Genomic DNA, 23,283 nt, shown 5'->3' with positions numbered 1-23,283 from the left:
GTACGCGCATCACATTTCATACCCATAAATTAATACAATTCCCTTTTCTACTCGAAGCGCTGACCTAACTCAACTCAAGCGCACAGTTAGAACAAGCATTTGTGTACGTTTACTTAGTTGTATGGTAAACGCCCCTTTTTCAATTATCTTCTCTCTCTTTGGATTGGCCATCGTTACTGTCGTATGTATCGATTGGCTATAGATATGCATGTTGATTCAGCCTTCTCCTGAAGTACTAGATTAATCAGTAGGTTAGCTCTAAGTTGATTGAAAAATAAAAGTCATTCGTAAATCAACAGTCTACAAGTGAAGTTTGTAGGTCCGAAGTCCACAGAGCGGATAGACATCCAGGTAAACTGTTAACCAGTGGAAGCTAAAACCCCATCACTAACCGCCAAAACCCTCTATACACCACCCCCTTCATCCACCAGGACCCCGTAGTTTACCAATAGTTAAACCCTGAGCTTTCTCCTGGGTTTGGCCCTGAACCGGAGATTGGATCCGTCCGAAGCATCCCTGGACGTGAATCGTGGCCTCGGCATAGTTCGGAGTTGGCCTAGAGTCGACAAGGGTGCCACTCCGTAGCCTGCCACAGCGAGCCATAGGCGTCACCTAGTCGGTGAATAGAGGCGGCCATTTTGTAAACGGCCTGAAGGCAAGGAGTCGAAGGGCAGTGTGAAGGGGAGTACAGCCAGCCGGCCGTCCACTCCAAACGAGACCGTGGAGAAGAAGGTGAAGTACCCGCCGACCGTCCATCCGGAGCGAGAAATAGAGGAGAGCCGATCAAGAAGGAGAAGAGGTGAAGTAGCGGACAAGAAGAAGGGGCCCCGCCGATAGGGAAGAAGTAGACGGAGAAGTGAGGTAGGAGGTACCTGTGTGCGAAAATTTAAATAAAGTGGGTTTGTGCTCAGCAATAGTACTTTAGTGTGTTCTTGGTCGCGATAGTTAAACGCGTACGCCGACCCTGAGGCAATTGAGGAGAGGGGAGTCTCACCAGTGCTGGGCAAGGATCGCCCCATTAGTTACACCTCAAGGCCTCATGTTTGACGATAGGAATGACGACACATGTTTGGTGGAAAATCGTTGTTTACACGTGGGAATAGCCTACCTTGTTGTGTCTACCGTGCAGGAAGTGTTGGTGAGAAAAGTGATCAAAAGCTGCGTCAGGTAAGCAGTCGCTGGATAGAAACGTCACTACATTTAGCGACACAACGAAAATTTTCAGTGTGTATCGTACCTTCGTGCTGTGCGTACACGAAATCTTTCTGCTCTTGGAAGTGTCTTAAAACTACCTATAGCAATAAAACAGTACTTTTCAGTGCTACAAAAACAGTACTTTTCAGTGCTAAAATAAAAAAAACGGTACTTTTCAGTGCTACTAAAACAATACTTTTCAACACTATTTTTTCTACTATTGATCCCTTTACGATCCTTGTTTGGACCCGTGCCTTCGACACCGTCTTGGGAAAAAACCTCTTAGGAGGTCTCGTCTTCTTTCGCTTATTCACTGAACATGGTTACAACTACAAACAAAAGGAAGGGTGAATCTCTGAATTCACAACTTCCTTCCAAAAAAGTGTGATTTAAAACTGTCACCAAACGTGGTAAGAATGGAAGAAAAGACGTTTCTCCGGAATGCGAACTTTCTTCCAAAGGTGAAATGGATAATGTTGATAATTGCATCGAAATGAGCAATCAGTTCGATGCTCTAGACAAAATTTCCGAACACCAAATCGAAGCAGCCTCTAGCCTAGGCTCTTTGATTCAAGTGAGGAAGCAAAAGTGCCGCCTATCGTGGTCAGTAGTTCCGAATTTGGGGGATTTAGGCAGTAGATCTTCAACTCCATTAGGGGAATCCAGGTTTCCTTCCAAATCGCAAAGAAAGGAGACTGTCGCGTTTTGCCGGAAACTCTTAAAGATCGCGAACTTCTTCTCAAACATCTTGAAGAGAAGAAGCACAATTTTTTTACTCATGACCACAAAACTGAACGTTTGTTGTGATTTTTTCTAGTTTTTGCAAAAGTTTAAATTGAAGGCACTGCTCTTCGGAACCTTGCCATCGTATCGATGACATTTTTGGCGAGATTTTCGTAAGTTCCCACATTGTGTCACGACACAATCAATCTGCCGGAGCTGTTAGATGTTCCTAAATATACTTACAAGCCTTCATCCTGATTTTGCAAATTTCGCTTCACAAATCATCGCCGACGAGGATTTTAACTGTTCGGATGTGATGCCTTCCCTATGTCCTATATCAGAGGAGCCACAAAAAGCCTTCGGCAGCCGGATGTTCCAGTTCACTTTCCACATCCACAGTATTGTTAAGGAGTGTTCCATTACTCATGCAATCCACCAGCATTTTGTGAGCCCAGGGACCATTTGTCAAATTAATTGATGTTCGAAACAATATTTTGCGTACAAACCTAACCACTGAATGTTCGCGTTCCTGCTAAAGATTTGGCACTCGTTAGGTTGACAATTGTGGAATGTGTTCGCGTTTATTACGAAACTACCGGCACAAAAGTCGCAACGATTTTATCAGCCGATCAACAGAACGAGACTGGAAAGCAGCAAAGCGTGTCATAAGATACCTGAAAGGCACTATGCAACTCAAACGAATTTGGACCAAGGGATGGATGAAAACTAGTTGGATTCTCCGACGCCGGCTGGGCCGGCGACGAAAGCAGCACACTATCTCGGGTTTATCGGGTTTATCTTCTTCTTTGGATCCGGACCTATTGCTTGGGTAAGTCGACGCCAATCATGTGCAAGCCTGTTGTTATTCGGCACGAATAGCGCACTATCCATCACTACCTAAATACGCCGCTGCTATAGGTGAGTTGTACTGGCTCATCTCATAGCCGACCAGCCGGTGAGTATGCTGATGAGAATAAACAACCCCAAAGCAGAGCAGAATAATGAGAGAGTAGAAGTTTGTTAACGATAGACTGTTGTTAAGCTAGCAATCTGATAGCAGCATTCATTATTAATCAGTGTACTTAAATATCTTAAAATACTATTGAATTCGGTAAGCTGAGCGTACATTAGGGTAATTGTGAATTTGCACTGAATTATTCAACTTATACTAATTAGGTTGCATCCTCGGCTACCCCTACTCTGTCATCCGTAGCACCAAATTAGAACGGTAGATTATCGCAGTATTGAAGTCGAATCCGGTAAGAGAAAAATGACATATGTTTATGCCCAATGCAATAGCCTTATTCTCGTGTAATTTCATGCCAACGAAGACCGTGAATTCTGATCATTTCCGTAGACCATACAATACCCCATCGGGTTTTAGGCATAGAGCAGCATATCGCAGTTGAGAAACAAACGGAAGACTAAACGTAAGTGAACGCCAATTTGTTTTTTATAATGTACACTTATATCTATAGGCAGTTATATGCACTGCGCCACATTTCGTTCGCTTATGTTGACAGGGGTTCCCATAACCATTAAGAAGTAGCACTTTGCGTAAATTATGAAATTGCCCCATTTAAAACTTCCTTACTATGATAAGTAAATTCACACATTCCACGTTATTTATTTAAGTTGAATTCCTTTTATAGGAAAATTATATCCTTCTTACAATCACGGATCATCTGTCTTTTATTCATTCCGAGGCGAAGGATAATAATTTCGGAAACGTCGTTGGACCGAAGTCCAACACCTGTCCTCAATGGAGGCAGAATATGTAGCGTTAAGCGAGGCGTCTCAAGAGCAGATTTGGTTGCGGAAGCTTTTCAGGAAATTTGGGGAGGACACCAGTACGGCAACTACGGTGTATGAAGATAACCAGAGCTGCCTCAGTTTTGTGAATGCGGAGCGTACCACCAAACGGTCAAAGCATATTGACACAAGGAAGCACTTTGTAAGGGACCTCTGCGATCAAGGAGACTTGAAGCTTGTCTACTGTCCATCAGATGAAATGACCGCCGATGCACTCACAAAGTCTCTGGGTGCCAAACGTTTCCGGGAGATGCTGGAGCAAATGGGGCTTCGGTCACAGTGGCCGGTGCTAATTGAGGAGGAGTGTGGAAGTAAACAATGACCACCATCTGAGTAGACGAAGATCAGCGTGTAATTATCATCGACAGTGCTACCAACACAAACGTAAGAGCGGCGGACTGACTTTGCACTTCGTCGCTACCTGTTCATTAGTATTCTTTCACTCGTGTAGAGCAGACAAATAAAGTGTTTTATTCCCGTTCAGTTAACCGTCGTGTTTTATTTCTGCTGGAGTTCCTTTTTCGGATTTTCACTAATTATTATGAGCTGGATGAGAATCGACTGTAAGGTTGTAATCAATTATGCATTTCGGCTATGTAACTAATTATTCAACCGGGCAATCTCTCAGTAACAAGAGACCCCTCGAGCTGGGTCTCAGGGTCGGCTTGCTACTGGGTAAGCTGAGGGGCTACGCGATCAAGGTGTGCAGTGTACCGTCACCTGACTAGGGCTATTGAAGTGTGTTAAGTACAAACGTTATCAATTCAATTTTAGCTCCTTCTGAGCATCCCTTGACGACGGCATAATTTCTCTGAACCAAATTCACCCTCTCAAAATAATTTAACGTTATCAGTAGTGGTATACGCCTAGGTAATAATAAATTTTTGGTTTTGTTGCTATCGTTCTGTTCGCCATATGATCAGTACGCAATAAAGATCGATCACGAACGGTCGTCGGTTTCTCTAGCTCGCCAAACCAATTACGTTTTCTATCCGCCGGTACTAGAAAATAAAGTGCACAGTAGTAATCGTTGAAAATAAATACTTACCTGTTTTACTTCTACAACGGTCGTGTTCTGTGTTACCTGAAAGGAAGATATACTTACCTGATCCTTGGTGAACCTAGAAGAAAGGAGGATGCTACAAAAGTACGAATAAATTAGTGCATAACTCTTTCAAAACCAACCGTCAAGTGTGTAGCATCAAGAAACTAAACGGAATAGGAAAGAACGGGTTTTCTTTGGCGCATAAAGTGAGCTAAAATTGAATTGATAACGTTTGTACCTAACATTGAAGGAATGAACTTGATGGGAATCTATAGGGTTTTTTTGGGCAAACTGAACTATTGTGGGTTTTATGGTTATCTATTTGTGGTTTATTGCAAGCTACCGCCGTGCGGGTGACATTGGTCCTAGGGGGTGTCCGCCCTTTTCGATGCGTCTCATGACTAGCACGCGAATCAAAAAACTAATCCATGACCATCCAGCGGCTATTTATAACGTATTCTTGAAGCTTGCCACATTGTTTTCATTATTCTGGTTTTAGTTTTCTGTAAAAATCTTGGCCCAAAGTCACCCTTATGGACCAATGTCACCCCGAACGACGGAACTTGTTTTATGGGGGTTTTTACTGCTTCTTCTTGCTGCTGCCGACGATCTTGATGTCCTGCGAGCGCTCGCTGTTGCTGCTGACGGAGTTGTTGCTTGACGGACAGGTGGTAACGTTGACGGCACTGTAGACGTAGTGCCGTAAGGGGTTGGTTAAATGAGGCGTCGTCCCTCTTTGACGGCAATCGATACGGCCCAGGACGGTACCGGAGAGACCGTGCCGAGAGGGGAAAGCTCTTTTACGGTTAGGGGTGAGTACCCCGAGCTGTGGACCTCCTTAACAGTTATGACTAAAATGGGCAGAGGTCAGAGATGATCCTTGACGGGTTAGGCTTAGCAGACTTCCGTCTACTAGGCCGAAACGTGTGCTGCTGGTAGGCCACGCCACACCAGCCAGGATGGCGATATTTTAGCGGTAATGAGAAAGGTCCTGAAGAAATAAACTTTCTCTCCCAATTTGGACAGTTACCACTCACTTTTTCTTACAACTTTGAGGACACTTTGAATAATGTACTTTAGCACACGAACGCCTTTTTCAGAATGAAGCGATAGCGATTCTTAAATTTGGCCTAACCTTCTTGTCTAGTTTTTCCTCTCCTCCCCAATTTCCTCAATAATGGGTTGGGGGTTGTTACCACCTGTTGCGTGTAATACGCCTGCTGTCCTACTTATCATTTATGTTGTACCCACAGCTTGCATGCATTTTTTCCATGTTTGTATTGACCGTTGCACGAATTTTTAGATTCTAGTGAATTTGTTCATGTACTGGAGACAATTTGCACACTCATTAACATCAGCAGACGTATGGTTTTAAAGCTATGCATGACGTTTTAAATAAGTTCAAAACAGTTAAATAGATTGGGTGAAAACTTCGGTATGATTATGTGTATCAACATTGTTGTAAAAAGTCTCCACCGTATTGCCAGCTACACCCCACAAACAGAACTCTTTTACATTGTTCCTTTTACATGGCCCTTGAAAGCGTGGTCGGCAACCGGGAGAGTGGGGAAGGAGATAAGCATTTTACAAATGTCAGCAGCCGTAAGGCTCATTGGGAAGTTTTTCCTTTTGGAAATTATTGCTTGCTGGATCTAAAATGATAGAATCATCTAAATCGCATCCAGAATCAGATATGTTTCCCACAGATTCAGGATGTAATCGATTATCGAATCGGCATTTCTCCTAACGGAAGAACTTTCAGCAACTTGATCTTGTCATTGTCTAACGGTTCACTCAAATAGTCTAGTTGAGGAAAGAACTCAACTCGTCATCAAGGGGTGTAAATTCTGTATTATGGGCACTGTAGCATTCTTTCGATGGCGTTTCGGGCAATGTTCGGATTGCATTCCTGGATCGATCGAATTTAGTTCACCGGTGGATAAGTCAATTATGTAAGGGCTCAATCACTAATTCAATAATGCTGAAAAGATAGGACGTTACTGCTCATACAAGATTTGTAAAATGTTCATATAAAAGCCTTATGGATGTCATTTTTGGAGCACAAAATCAAAACACATACGAAAAAAGCGGTTTATGGACAAAAGGTCGAAAGACAAAACGTCGAAAGGACAAAAGGTCGAAAGACAAAAGGTCGAAAGGACAAAAGGTCGAAAGTGATTTGCTTGGAAGGAAATTTTTCCTTCTTTGAAAAAAGATTTTCGACCTTTTGTCCCTTCTTTTTTGTTCTTTGACCTTTTGTCCTTTCGACCTTTTGTCTTTCGACCTTCTGTTCTTTCGACCTTTTGTCTTTCGATCTTTTGTCATAGATTCGAAAAAAGCTGGTATCAAAGCATGCTGTTAGACTGATGAGTGAGGTGTGCAAATATTCAGTGTGCAAAATTTTTCTGCACAGTAGTCTAATAAGGTGCAAAATGCTCAATAATTCAAATTTAATAATTCTACTAATCTACTAACAATCATATTTTATACATTTTGTCAATCTACTAACATAGATAACATTTACTAACCCTTCATCTACTAATCCTGTACTAATTCAACACTACTGAACACTAGAAACGTGACAGTATACAAATAAAAAATAGCACGAATTAAAAAAAAGGCTAACAATTTGTAACAAACGGTTACAGCAACGCAGTCTTAATTTTTTTTTGTTTATAGAGACTTTACCCAGAAGGGGCATTCGTCTCTTAATTAAAAGGGTTTTATTATCAAAAATTATTTTGTTTTACAATTTGACTTATATACTACTGAACAATCCAATCTTTTTTACAAATCTTATTACTTTGTCTTCTGCGTCTTTTTTATTGCTAAGAATTTCAGCCAAATTGTTGTTTACTCCTAGCTCTTGTCTTTCAGCATCGTATCGCTGACACGCAGCAAGCACATGATGAACTGTTACTTTTTTACTACATAACGTACACACTTCAGGTTCTTTTTTTCTCAAAAATATTCTTCTTATTAAAAATTGAATGACCTAATCGTAATCTAGTTAATACTATTTGCTCCTTTCTGTCCGTTCTATCTGTCAATTTTCCAACACCGCTTTTAACTATTTTCAAGGTAGTCCTGGGATTTTGACTCCATGTGTTTTGGTGGGCCTTCCAGATCATCTTTTGTATCCATTTGCTGGTATCCTGACAAGGAACTTCCTCAGTTGCAATTGATCGGTTTCTCCCACATCGTGCTGCGTCGTCGGCTTTTTCGTTTCCTGGGATTCCTGAATGTCCGGGTATCCAACAAAAACGAATGTCCTTCCCTTCAATATCAGCTTCAATAAGATGGATGTAACGGTTCTTCGATTTTCCAGATTCCAATACTGCTAGGCAATTAGCTGAGTCACTAAAGATGACTGATCTGTTTCTGGCATGTTTGGTTGCTTAGCTTCCGCAGTGAACACCGAACACTGTTTCGCTAGGCTGGCTTCTAATCTCGTGTCTGGTCCTACAACTCCGTACCCAACTTTTCCTTCGGCGAGGGATCCATCCGTGTACCAGTGAGCATATCCTTGGTATTTTATTTCTATCACCTCTCTGAAAGCAATAAGTTCTAACATAGGGGGCTGTCCAGCTCTTACCTTCGCTTTTACGGACCAATCGATGCAAGGGACCACTTTATTCCACGCTCTTGGGTGTATTGTTGCGAGCTTGCATATTTTTGGTATTTCTTCGCCTGTTAGGTTTTGAAACGCATCTTGAGCTCTCCTCCAAATATGATTAGAATCGTCATGAGATTTTTCTATCAATGCGCATGCTTTTTGCTAATTGTCATTATAGCCCTGAGTTCAAATGGTAGACATCCTGACTCTACCACTAGGGAAAGAATTGGGGTAGTTCGAAGTGCACCAGAAGCTATTCTAATAATTTAGTTGTATATTGGTGCAAGTTTCTCGATGTTTTCTTGCGAAGTATCTCTAACCCGTAGAAAAGTTTTGACGTAACTATGGAGTTTCCTATATACAATAGAGTCTTACGGTCTGCTTTTCTAGATATTGCTCTAAGAAGATTTAATCTGCTTCTACAGTCTTCTTTCAGTTTTTTAGTATGTTGGTTGAAGTTGCATTTTCTGTCAAAAGTGACTCCGAGGATTCGGGTTGTCTTATTTTTTGCTATTTCCTTTCCGTCTAGAAGAATTTTAGGTCCTTTGAGGTGCCAATTACGATGCTTTTTGAGCTTGCAGCAATGCATACTGGATGATTTGACTGGTGACAATTGAAAACCAATACTTGAGGCCCCCTACACTCTCTACAGCCTTCTGAAGTCTGCATCGCAGGTAGCTTACGCGTTTGCCAGATGCAATGATGACAATATCATCGGCATAGAGAAAAACTTTTACATTTTTCGGGGCAAACTTGAATACTGAATTCATAGCTAGAAGAAAAAGAGACACTGAGAGCACGGAGCCCTGTGGGACACCGTTTTCAAGATGCACCAATTTTGAAAGGCTCCAGAAAAGCTAACCCTCGCCGATCGTTGTTGCAGGAAGTTATTGGTGAATTTATTCATGTTCGTACCGAGATCACAGTCAATGACGGTTTCCATGATGTGCCTATGCCATACCCGATCATAAGCTTTGCTGATATCAAGGGTGACAATTTCACAATGTTCTCCTCTTTCGGCTGCCTCGGCGATAGTTTCATATAAATCTGCTAGGTAGTGTGTTGTTCCTTTTCCTTTCCGGAACGCGTATTGTTGTTGGTTGAGTATTCATTGACTTCATCAGTCGGCGATTTACCATTCGCTCCATTGTTTTGGCAACGCAGCTAATTAAAGATATTGGTCGGAAGCTATTGGATTCACAAGTGTTTTCGCCAGGTTTTGGAATCGGAATTATGATACTCTCTTTCCAAACAGAAGGGATATTGCCACTTTCCCAAATGTGGTTGAAGGCATTTTGTAGAGTCATTTTGCAGTGGAATGGTAGATTTTTTTATCATAAGATACCCAATGTTATCGACTCCAACTGATGTTCCATTCGCGCTATCTAATGCTTGGAATAATTCGTGAACAGAAAAATTCTCATCAATCGGGGTTGCTCTATCCGACGAAAATGAAAGGTTGTCTTCTTCTCGTGCTTGCTTTTTTTGAAGGAAGTCTTCTGGGTATGCTGCCGTGGAACAAGTGCCTGCGAAAAAGTCCACCAAGTGATCCGCTATAACGGATGGTTGAAACTTTGCCACAATTGAAAGGTGCTGGATTTCTCTGTGAAAATTTCTTGAAAACTAGACCACGACTTTTTTTTGCCTCTTCGATCAACTTCCTTGCTTCATGTTTAATTGTATTGAAATGTTGCTTCGCTTCTTCTTTATCTGGACCAACATTTTTGAGCTTTCTGAGTTTCCTCAAAGCCTTTCTTCGCGCCTTCACTACTTGATTGATTTCTTCATTCCACCATATTTGATTCCTCTTTGTCGGAATTGATTTTGTTCTCGGAATTGATTCTACAGCTGCCTCATAAATGGCGTTAGTAATTTCCTCTATAGATACATTACCATCGCGTGGAATTTTTAAGGCGACATTTTTTTCAATTTGTTTCCAATCTGCATCCTTATACAACCATCTTCTTGTTGTGGGGAAGACTGGGAGCGGATTGTTAACACTTGTCCGCCTAAGATATTCGTCACTTACACGGACGACGAAGCCTCAAAATCAGTTGGAACGCTAAATTCAACCCACTATATCTCGGCTGTCCTAAGTCCGATTTACAAAATTTTGGCACCTACAGAAATGTATGGGCTTCTAGATTCATGTCAGTTTTTTGAAATATTTTTGGAAACTATTGTTTGATTTCTAGTACTTAAAACACCGGAGCAAGTCCCTAAAAAAAACGAAATTTTGTCAATGCCTGTACACAACTTGAAATTTATCGCGATAACCTATAGATTTTTTCTATTGTATGATGATTGTATTAGCGTAACCAAACAATTGGCATTGAATTTTTGATTGTTAGCCATTCAAATAACTGCAATATATTCACAAAACTGCGTAGAATACAGAAAAAATACATGTTCAATCATAACTTGAAATTTATCGCGATGACCCAAACATTTTATGATCTTAAAATAGACTCATATTTAAGGCCATCAAATATGCAGAACACTGATAATAAATTTCTGTTTGGAAAACTACAATTGTTTCACAAAACAGTTAAAAATACAGAAAAATATAGGTTTTCTACAGTAATTTATTATTTATCGCAATGACTCATCAGTTTAATAATTTTAAACTCTTCGTATGTTCATGAGAAACAAATTTGCTGAACATCGTTGATAGCTGTTTGTTCAAAGAACTACATTATATTCACAAAATCTTGTATAATACAGAAAATTCTTGAATTTATTCTGCAATTTATTGATTGCCTCTAGATTAATTAAAAGATTTGAAGTATTTTAAGTTATAAAAATAAAAATATTCACAGAACATTTTTGATGGTTTTTAAAGAACTACAACAGTTTCACAAAACTATGAATAATTCAGGGAAATTACGATCCTAACAACAGTTTGAAATTTATTGCAATGATACATGGATTTTGTGATTTAAAAATATTGTCATATATAGGGTTATCAAGTGTTTACAATATAATCGATGAAATTTTATTGAACTACAATATTTTCACAAATTACCATATAATACGAAAATATTCTGTTGCTACTGAAGTTTGAAAATTTTATCATCTATATAATTTTCTAAATCGTTGTGTATTTTCAATAAAAATAAGTGTGCTCAAAATTATTAGAAGCTGTTTGTTCCAAAAACTACATTATTTCCACAAAATCATGTATAATTTTTATAAAAGTTTTTTAAATAATTTCTATATTAACGCTGGTCATCTATACTTGGAGCTACATTGTGACATAAAAAAAAGTATTGATCGACTCAATAGTTATTTTAAAATGAACCTTCGAAAACCTTACTTCCCTTAAATGAGGGGAATATGGTGCACAGATGGTACTCTATTTCTTTTCCCTGCGAAATAGGAAAACTACTGTGATAGAAAACAGTACGATGTGGTTTTACATTAAAATATCTGTAAGTTTTCCATAGCAATAGGAAAAGAAAGTTTTTTACTGCATTCAACATTCTATTGTGATTGTAGTTCTTTTAAGAAAAAAATGATAGTATTTTGAAGCAGATTTTTAAAGATGTGTCATGTTCAAATATTATTAAAGTAAAGCTGGTTGAATCGATTCTTTCTGTTTAACTTACTACATGGTAGTTAAAAGTATGTGCTATTAGTACAAAATAAAAATGGATTTGAAAAAGTGGCATGAAAACGCTTTTTCAATCAAGCCCTAGCTGAGACAGGGATTAGGGAAACTGCATATTTGAAATATTTACCTTTATATTTTTATTCTTAATTCTTATTATAGGTTATTAGATAGATGGCATCAAAAATGTTCTTGTTTTTTTTTATGAGAAAGTTTTGAACCATAAAATATAAGTCATTGCAAAAGTTGTGAAATTACAAAAGAGTTCTTAGTTTTGAATAAATTATTTAACGTAAGTATTTTAGCTCTTTGAACTAACACGTATAAATTTTCATTTATATTATTTTGTCGTGAACATGAAAATGGTTTGAATTAATTAAATCAATGCGTCATCGCAATGAACATCAAACTATATTAGAAAGGAGAAAATTTATAAATTTATAAAACTCATGGGTAATAGCGATTATTTTAAACTATAGCTCAAACTATTTTTTTTTCTGCCATATGCTACGCAGTTTAATGTTTATGTTGTGATTCGTTAAATGTACAAATTACAATAAAAAATGTTTGGTAATATAAATTCAAACTTGATTGTTAGATAAGTTTCAAGTTGTGTACAAACAAACGCTATTTTTTTTAAGACTAGCTCCAATGTTTGTAGTACTACAAATCAAACCATAGATTCCAAGCACATTTCTATAACCGCACATGAATCTACAAATAAGGACAAACTAGGGTTGAAGTGATCCACTTTTTTTAACACTGTCATCCATGTAAGTAAAATATCATCAATTGCGTTATTATTAGTAAATTAAAAAATGATGTCATTGCGACAATAATGGATTAGCTACAACTTGTAGTTGTAAGTTTCAAATATGAGAATAGATTAAAACCACAAAATCTATGGGTCGTTGAGGAAAATATGAAGTAAGATTGTTGAAGGCATTTATTCTGTATTATTTACAATTTTTTGAGAATGGTTTAATGCTTTGGAGAAACTATAAAATTTTCTCAGTTTATTTATTGTTTATGATATGAAAAAAATATAATAAAATCATGAAAATGATAACTCTTTGTCACTATTATTATACTGCAACGGAAATCTGATATATTTTTATTGTAATAAATAATAATAATTAGATATGATTTGTGCAAATATTATCAATAAATAGAAATTGTTATATAACCAATTTTGTAAACTGCTTGTCATGCTTTATATATATATTACGTTGAGAAAATTTAAAATCGTAAACACAACTACTATGAAAACGCAACCATAGTCAGAGACTGTTCTGTATTGTTCGTGATTTTGTGAAAATATTGTAGTTCTTAGAGCAAATAGCCATTATAATTGTTGAGAAAGTTTGTTTTTTTTTCTTCAAAACCTAATAACGGTTTTGAAAAATAAAATCAATTAGTCATCTTGATAAATATGAAACAAGAGCAGAAATAGTATATTTAAAGAAGCAGAAATAGTATATTAAAGAAAGTGGACACCTGATTGTTAACATTTTGGTGTGAAAATTCCAAGGAAAAAATTCAAATTTTGTTTCAGTGTGTACTCAAGTGTTTATTTTGACAGCAGAAGAAAGTTGACATCGAACAGTTGTAAATTCCAAGCGATAGGTCGGTTTAACATGGCGACACGCAGATTTATTCTGCACAAATGGTGTTCAGAAAAGCTGTCGTTCCGAGGTTTGGCTTAAATCGCGAAGTGTCCAAATTCCAATTTTTCAACACTGTATCGAAAACAGATGCTTCGTGCAATACATCCGAACAGAAAAAATTGGGAAAAAAGTTTTTTTATGGCAAGCAATTCGCTCCTGCGGTATGAAAAGTACTACATTTTTCACAACGGGTTCAATCAACGGCGAAAATTACAGAACTGAATGCATTTAAAAACGTCTTCTGCCCATCTACCGAAAGTATAAAAAGCCTCCATTGTTTTGGCCAGGGCTGGCATCGGCTCACTATACTTCAGCTACTTTGGAGATGTTCAAGAAGGAAAAAGTCGAATTTGTTAAAACATGGCAGATTCTACCGAATTGCCCATAACTATGCCCTATTTGGAAATATTGGGCAATAATCAAACAACATCTTAAGAAAGATAGAAGATAAGCAAGTTCCATTGATTTTTTCAAAAAAATGTGGTAAGTAACACAAAGAAAAGTTACGAAGAAAGTTGTGCAGAATTCGATGGGAGGCATCAAGAGAAAAGTCAGATCATTATCCATGAATGCTCAATAAATGTTCAAACTTATGTGAATTTGGTCGAGATTACTTTGATTTCCATATATTTCAAAACAACTCATGAATTTGTTTGAAAATAAACAGTTTGCTTTAAAAAATACGTGTCCACTTTCTTAAATGAACAGTCCTTACATGGTATTTTGTGAAAATATTGAAGTTTTCTAACGAAACTTCATCGGTTGATTTACACAAGCTTGCCAACTCTAAATGATAACATTTTATTTAACATTTTCAAATATTAAAATCCATGGAACATTGTGGTCAATTTCAGGCTGTTATTACGATCTAACTTTTCTGGTGTTTTCCACAGTTTTGTGTAGATGTTTTAGTTCTTAAGAAATCTCCAAAAATGTTCTGTAGATATATTTACTTTTATATATGAGTATGCTCCAAACCCTTAAAATGATATGGTCTGGAGGCAATCAGTGATTGCAGTTTGCTGCAAAACGTCGAAGGGACAAAACGTCGAAAGGTGGGAATTGGAAAAGAACGAAATGATCTTGGAAGAATTATTCTCTTCCGAAAGAATAAATAATTCGTTATTTTTTTCTTTTCGATGTGTTAATCCTTTCGACGTTTTGTCATTCAACGTTTGTTGTGTTTTGATACGTTCTGTCAATATAAATGTGAATCTGAAAAAATTTAAACCGTGGAGATTATAAGCCAATGCGGCAATTTCAAAATTACAGGAGAAAATTTAAATGTTTCTGTATTATACATGAGTTTTGAGCACACTTATTTTTCTTGAAAATTTACAACAATTTAGAAAATTATACATATGATAAAATGCTAAAACTGCGGTAGCAACAGAATATTTTTGTATTATACGGTAATTTGTGGAAATATTGTAGTTTTTTCAATAAAATTTCATCGATTATGTTGTGCAAACTTGACAACCCTAAATATGAGAATATTTTAAAATCACAAAACACATGGATCATTGCAAAAAAAAAATTCAAACTATTGTTAGGATCGTATTTCTCCTGTATTATTCACAGTTTTGTGAAAATGTTGTAGTTCTTTGAAAAACATAAAAAATGTTTTAAAATATGTTTATTTTTATATCTAACAATTGAAGCATTGTCTTTGAATTGATAAGGTCTAGAGACAATCAATAAATTGCAGAAAAAAATTCATATTTTTCTGTATTATGTAACGATGTTCAGCAAATTTGTTTCTCATGAACATACGAAGAATTTAAAATTATAAAACTGATGAGTCATTGCGATAAATATGAAATTACTGTAGAAAACCTGTATTTTCCTGAATTTTTCAATATTTTGTGAAAATATTGTAGTTTTTCCAACAGAAATTCATTATCAGTGTTCGGCAAATTTGATGGCCTTAAATATGAGTCTATTTTAAGATCATAAAATGTTTGGGTCATCGTAATAAATTTCAAGTTATAATTGAAAATGCATTTTTTCTGTATTCTACGCAGTTTTGTGAATACATTGTAGTTCTTTAAACAAACAGCGATCAACGATGTTCAGGAAATTTGTTTCTCGTGAATATACAAAGAGTTTAAAATTATAAAACTGATGAGTCATTGCGATACATAAGAAATTACTGTAGAAAACCTGTATTTTCCTGTGTTTTTCAATATTTTGTGAAAATATTGTAGTTTTTCCAACAGAAATTTTTTATCAGTGTTCTACAAATTTGATGGCCTTAAATATGAGTCTATTTTAAGATCATAAAATGTTTGGGTCATCGCGATAAATTTCAAGTTAAAGTTGAAAATGCATTTTTTTCTGATTTCTACGTAGTTTTGTGAATATATTGTAGTTCTTTGAACGGCTAACAATCAAAAACTCAATGCCAATTGTTTGGTTACACTAATACGATCATCATACATTAAAAAAATCTATAGGTTATCGCGATAAATTCTAAGTTATCTACAAATTACTGCTGGTTAGAAATTTTTTTAAGACTTGCTCCGGTGTTTTAAGTACTACAAATCAAACAGTAGTTCCCAAAAATATTTCAAAAGTCTGACATGAATCTAGAAGCCCATACATTTCTGTAGGTGCCAAAATTTTACAAATCGGGCTTAGGACAGCTGAGATATAGTGGGTTGAATTTAGCGTTCCAACTGATTTTGAGGCTTCGTCCTCGGTGTGTTAAAACGTACAAAAAGTGGGAAGTGATCGCTGCCGTGTAAATCATCATCACAATGCCATGAGAATTTGGATGCGAGATAATTTGTAGAAAAGCTTACATCAATAGCCGAGAAAGATCCAGACGACGCTTGATAGTGTGTAGGGGAACCATTGTTAAGAGCTACGAAATTGTTGTCAACTGCCCATTCCAACAAGAGACGACCACGATTATTGGATTGAGTACTGCCCCATACCTCGTGTGACGCGTTGAAGTCCCCGCAAAGAAGAAATGGTGGTTCGAGGGATTGTATGAGATCAGTTAGCTTGTGGCATAGCTCATCGCCACTAGTGGCATGTGGTACGTAGATCGATATGATTGTTAGGACATATGGTTTATCTATCCTAGCAATACATACATGTAGAGTAGAAGTGACGTTGATAAATGCATGGGGAACATCCTTTCGGATGCCGAGGCCGCAAATACCGTTGCCCATGCTCTCTGGTCTGCTGTGGATGATCCACTTGTAGTTGTCGTTAAGAAGGCCGTTTGTCCTATTCGTCATCATTTCTTGAAGACAAATCGCTACGGGATTGTTGTCGTCCACAATTTTACGAAATTCTGCATAATTTCGCCACACACTTCGCACATTCCAGTGCAAAGCGAAGGTTTGAGTGCAATTTCCGGAGGATATCGATGAAACAGAGCTGGAAGATGGCTGCTGACTGTTGTTTCCTGTGGGAATTTCTGGGGCATCATTTGATCTTTGGGGATGGAGACTTGGTATACTTGCCTGTTGTTCAGACAACTTCCCTGCACCGGCTGCCGCCGCAGGCTCGGTCCAGGAACTGGGAACATCTGGGGTCAGGGCCGGTGCAAGGACTTGCCTGGGGTTTACGGACCCCTCTCCGAGAAGATGATCGTTTGGAATGCTGTCACTTTCGCCGTACAATGCTGGGATGTTTTGATTTTCTCGCTGGTATTTTTGGGGTTGCCGTTGTTTAAATTTTTCGCTTACAACAGATTCGTCGGAGAGGGGTGGGTTTTTAGTATACGAAGAAGAGCAGGTTGATGGCTGCTGACTGTTTTTTCCTAGGGAAATTACTGGGGCATCATTTGATCTTTGAGGATGGATACTTTGTATACTTGCCAGTGATACAGATAAGTTCCCTGCACCGGCTGCCACCGCAGGCTCAATCCAGGAACTGGGAACATCTGGGGACAGGGCCGGTGCAAGGCTTCGCCTGGGATTCACGGACCCCTCTCCGAGAAGATGATGGTTTGGATTGCTGTCATTCACAACAGATTCGTCGGAGGGAGGTGAGTTTTTTGAATACGAAGGAGCGATTGTATGTTTTATAGATTCATGTATTGAACAAATATTTGCAGGGTCAGAATTGGGAGTAAGGAACTGTGATGTGCAGGAAATTGATGTACTAGGGGTGTTCTTGGGAGGGAGATCTTGAAGTTCAGTTGAGGTGTTGTTAATAGCAATTGCATTTGTTATTCTAGATGGATTACTACAACCGGCCGTGCAGTAGGGTGCATTGTCAACAGGTTGGGGTAGAACGTCCCGGACAAGTTCCCCAGTCTGCAACGCTTCCAAAGGAAGTGAGGTTGGTACTGCACTTTCCCACTCCTCAAACCGATGAGCGAATTTATCTGTGCTGTGCTTTGGGCGATAACTGTTGATGTTTTGACTGGTGTATACGGCAACTTTTTAAGGGGTCAACGACGCTTGATTAGTGTTGGCTTTTGGATGGTCCATAATCGATTTGATTGAGAAGATTCGTGTCATGCAAAGAGTCGATGTCAATTGGCGTTGCCGCGTCCCTTTGGTTTTGGCTTGATGTTGATCTAGTCATAATGGGACTTCTGTTGGAATTCGGTTGCTTTTTTGGCGGGGCGACATGTTAGAGCGATGATGGTGTTCAGCGGGGTTCTGTGATGTTGGTCGTTTTGATTTCGATTTAGTGACAGATGGCTCACTGCTTTGTTGGTCCTTGTTCTTTGTTGCATGTCCTCGATGTGTTTTTTCATGTTTTTGTTGTCAGCCTCGACTTTAGCGATCTTCTCATCACGATGCTGGATATTGTTCAACAAGTCCTTGATCTCGTTGTCTTTCTCTTCGATTCTTTTCAACACTTCGTTCAACTTGGCAAGCATCTCGCGAGAATTACGCTCGAGGTCAGCCTCAAGTTTCTCGATTTTTTTGTTCTTTTCGGCTATTTGAGCCGTAAGTGCATCCATTCTCGATTGATCCAACCGTGGTTGAGCTGCCACTTGTGCATAGGTTCCGTTTCCAGCAGCAACACGCTTTCTCGCTTCTGCACTCGAAATGTTTAGGTCGATCTTGGTTCTGATGATATCTGTCTCGATTTTGTAGATAGGACACTGACGGCTAGAAGGCCGATGATCTTTCTTGCAATTTCTGCAAAACGCTGCATTTTCGCACATTTCATTCTCCTCGTGGTCTTGTGAGCAGTTGTAGCAGCGCCTTGGATTGGTACAGGAAGAGCGAGGATGTCCGTATTCGGAGCAACCAAAGCAGAGCAATGGATTAGGGTAGTATGGGCGCGTTTTAAAGTTGAGTACTCCAACTTTCACATTTTCGGGATACACGCTTCGATTGAACGTAAGGATCAATGCTGGTGTTCTTTCTTTGTTGTTTCTCATAATCCTACGAGCACTAATAACTCCTTGCGAGCTCATTTCCCGAACGATTTCAGTCTCCTCTTTTTCCAAAAGATCATATGCAGAAATAACACATCGGCTTACGTTAAGTGTTGGATGAGGTATGATTGATACTTCCGTTCCGTCTATCAGTTGAGTAATTTTCAACAGCTTTTCCACTTGTGCGGGCTTTCTCGTTTTGATAACGTATCGTGTACACTTGTTCTCACTTTTCGCACTTTCAAGCGGACCTGCGCAGAGCTCAAGGCTCTCTCCGATGATCCATGGTTCAATGGGTAAGTTTTTGCCATCTTTTCCTGTCATTAGCAACGTCGTTACGGCTTCAAACTCGTTACGTCCATCGAGATACACGGGTAGCGTTCTTCCGTTGGACCCTCCAGGGTCGCCTCCGCTGGTGGAGGCCATGCAATGCTAGAGGCTTCTTCAAACCGCTGGGATCAGAACCGTAGAATGAGGGTAGTGGTCACCCACTACCTACCCCGGTACGGTGGGAAGGAATAGGAAAAAGAAAATCTGACCCTACCTTACAACGCGTCAACTCAACTCGGTTAGTCACTTTATTGGCTGTTGATGTCGCCTTGTTGCATACACTTCGACACTAAGCACGGTAGTCCATTTCGAACCTTCTCCCAGCACTTGCACTATGCGGGAGGAGACGCTTGGTCATCCACCCGCGCACGTAATCGGGAATACTCTTCTTCACTTGTATGCGCCCCTGGTGTTATGAGCGTGGTAACCCGCGAAAAATTTCGCGTTTTTGTCACTTCACTCGGTTGAGAAAAAAAAAACTATTCCACCGGGAGGCGTAGCGCTAGCGCTCTCGGGTGTAGAACGAAAATCGGGAAAAAATACCCGCTCGCAATATCTGCGGTAGAACGACCGATTACTTCGGATGCTCAACGCTAACTGACGCAGTCTTAATTTTTACAATGGCTTATTTATTTGCCTATAAAATAAATAAGCCATTGTAAAAATTGCGTAGCCGACAAGCATAATTGCTAATTATTATCGTTTCCCTGTTTGGTTGTAATTCCATCACAAATTTAACTTTTAAAAATCACATTGAGGGCATTCAAGCCAAATGTAACAAATATGTAAAATGTCTCTATCCCCTTATTAATAGAAAATGAAAACTTTGTCTTAAGAACAAAAAGTTTATGATATTCAAACAAATTTTCAGGCCAGGCATGTTGTATGCTGTACTAATATAGACTAGCTGTTGTAATACTAAGAAAACAAATCTGCAGAGGATTCAAAATAAAATTTTGAAAATGATTCTGAACCTTCCTCCCTGGTATAGTACCAATGAGTTACATAGAATATCCAATGTTGAAACATTGGAACAAATGTCAAATAAAATAATTTAAAATTTCAGACAAAAATCGTTACATTGCCACGTTCTATTGCCACGATTAATGTGTTATATATTTAGGTTGAGTAAATTGAAAGCGTTTTTTTTTTCTCTTATAAGCAGGTGAACTCAACTTACCTGTAAAAAATCTGAACTGCTATGGCAAATTAAATGTAATATGTTGTTAACAAAATGTTAATAAAATCTTGAATTTGTTTTACCAAATTAGGATGATAGTGTTGTCTAACACAGAACACCTAGATATAAAAAATGAATGCAATGTTTGGAATGATACTAATGTAATAAGAAAAAAACAAAAACGAAAATTTTCAATGCAAGGAGCAATATGCAAAGTGGCTTATAATGCTTAGTCAAGGTCTACATATCCACAAATTTTAATTAAAATTTGAGAGGGTCTCGGAATAGGATTTGACGCGCAATGGGGCATAGGAACATGATCATTTATAAATTTACCTGCACAAAACATTGTGGCTAGTGCTGCATCCACTACGGTCCCATTTTTTTGAAGGATATCTCTGCAAATAATAGATCAAAGAAAACATTTCTGATTAAATTAAACGAAAAAAATATCAATCAACGCATTGTAATTTCAAGTTTAATTCAAGATTAAACGCTCCATGCACAAAGTAGGATGTTATTGACTTCGCAGCACCAAACCGTAATCGCGCCTGCTCATGTGGTGTAAACTTTGGTAGGTGCGTAGCTAATGTCATCCCGACCAGTGGATTACAACAAAATTGCAGCACAATTATATCAAAATTTGTTACAATCAACAAATTTTGCTCTATTTTTGTTAGATACACCACAGACAAACAGACATAACACATAGAACAAATTTCTTCAAAATCCATCGCCCAGTTTACACTACCATCATCTGGTGAGCATTTTGCACGAAGAGGTGTTTCGTACAACACCGGCAGATGGCGATAGTGTGAAACGTCATACGTGAAGAAAAACAATGCGCCTCTGGTTGTTAGATTTATAACATAGCAAATTTGAAATGATTGTTAAATGGTCGATGGAAATTTCGTCAGTGTTACGTATGTTTGTCTGTGGATACACATTGAGTTGATGGAGGAGATTATAACATAATTAATACAAAATCAGTTATAATAACAAAGTATTTTTCAAATTTGTTTCAATTTTCAACATATTTGTAACACAATTTGTTATGAAAAAATTGAGGAGACCTGCTTATAACAAATTTTGTTATAATTAAGTTATGGAAAATTACAAAATGCGTCTTATTTTTGTTTGATTTGAAGCATAATGAGTTACATTTTTGTTTAAATTATAACATATTTTAACTACTAACCAGCCGAAAGGAAGGAGCACTTTCAGCGATTGTTGAACGGTGAAAATGCGAGGAACAGGATTAGCATTAATGATGACGTTCAAGCTGTGGACCCACCGACCATAGGAGAGTCTAAAAAGGCTATCAGCGAGCTGAAGAACTGCAAGGCTGCTGGGAAAGACGAGATCCCGAGCATAGCATGTACCCAGGTAGCAATGCATGGGTCAAATTTTCTCCTATGCATTACTGACACTATAGACGAATAGGAAGCGTTATCGAATGCACCTTCAATGTCAAGAAATGCCACGATGGCGATTTCCTTTGCATGAAAAGTTTTTCCGATCTTGTTGACTAGCATGTGCAGTGCAGAGATAGTAGATTTTCCACTTTTCTAAGCGATGGTATTTGGAAAGGTATTTGCTTTTATAAATTTTGAATTTATGAACTCTCCTAAGACCTTTTCCATTATTTTAAGCATCACCGACGACAGACTTATCGGTCTGTATGCTTTGGGATTGGTTTTGTCTTATTTTTCCCGCCTTCGGGATAAAGACAACTTGAACTTGACGCCAGTCATCTGGAATATGTCTTAAGAGTAAACTGGCCTTAAAAATCTCTATCATGGGAGGATAAGCGCTGGGGAAATTCCATCCATGCCAGCAGATTTAAATGGCTCAAAGGATCTCACTGCCCTTTCCACCCTTGCACGCGTAAAGGCTTCTTTAACAACCTTCAATGCGTTTCTTTTGGTACTTGAGTCCCATGACAGGAGCTCTTGTTGACCAGAGACGCCATGTCTGTCGCCATTAGCGTTCACGCTCGCTTCGGGGATTGAATCAGGGAAGTGAGTCCTCAGCATTTCACTCAGTGTTTCTGTGGGATCCACAGTGAGCGAATCGTCAGTCTTTCGGAGAGTTCTCAGACCATTGGAGTGGTCTTTCGATAGAGTTTTATGAAGTCTGGCAGCTACGGGAGTCTCAATGCTTTCATACATGAGGACCCATGATTCCCGCTTAGCTAGCCTTATTTCCTTGTTGTAGTCTGTCAGAGCCTTTAGGTATAGGCTCCAATCAGTAGAGCGTTTGGCACGGTTGAACTCCCTCCGTGCAGTTTTCTTAAGCTTTTCAAGATGGTTGTTCCACCAAGAAACATCTCTGCTCGACCTAACAGTTTTTGTCGGACAGCTTTCTTGATATGCATTAAGAATTAAAACCCATAAATGGGTATTTGATTTTGAGGGAAATTCTGGAAAAAAAATACCCAAATATGATTTTTAATCATAATAAAATCAATCAAATTAGATACAATTTTACAAACACATGCTGTACTGATTTTATTTAAAATTAATATGTGTGGTCATAAAGACATAAAGACATTGACTTTTGACATTCGACTGCTCTTTAGTTCGGTGTTATTCCGTCCAGAGAACACCCAATTCATCCCATCTAGCGGACCCAAACGAGCGAATCTTCACTGTATTCGCAACATGTTGCTGATGGTTGCAAAATACTGTCCAGTAGAGTGACCGACCTTGATCCATCTGGCGTATAGAGAAATGGCACTATTATCACAA

At 38.5% G+C, this 23,283-nt stretch overlaps 1 protein-coding gene across 3 annotated transcripts in view; it reads right to left on the bottom strand.

The window, feature by feature from the left end:
• The window catches only part of LOC23687751 (gamma-glutamyltranspeptidase 1), a 698,533-nt gene that overhangs the window by 383,369 nt on the left and 291,881 nt on the right, over positions 1-23,283 (bottom strand). For all 3 annotated transcript variants that reach the window (XM_021851045.1, XM_021851035.1, XM_021851054.1), the window contains exon 4: positions 20,870-20,931. In XM_021851045.1, the coding sequence (XP_021706737.1) occupies positions 20,870-20,931 (62 nt within the window). The remainder of the gene's footprint in view (positions 1-20,869; positions 20,932-23,283) is intronic.

The sequence above is a fragment of the Aedes aegypti genome, chromosome 1, assembly GCF_002204515.2.
Source record: "Aedes aegypti strain LVP_AGWG chromosome 1, AaegL5.0 Primary Assembly, whole genome shotgun sequence".
Classification (NCBI taxonomy): domain Eukaryota; kingdom Metazoa; phylum Arthropoda; class Insecta; order Diptera; family Culicidae; genus Aedes; species Aedes aegypti.
The sequence above is the reverse complement of the archived record's forward strand: the minus strand, read 5'-3'. Positions and strand labels throughout refer to the sequence as shown.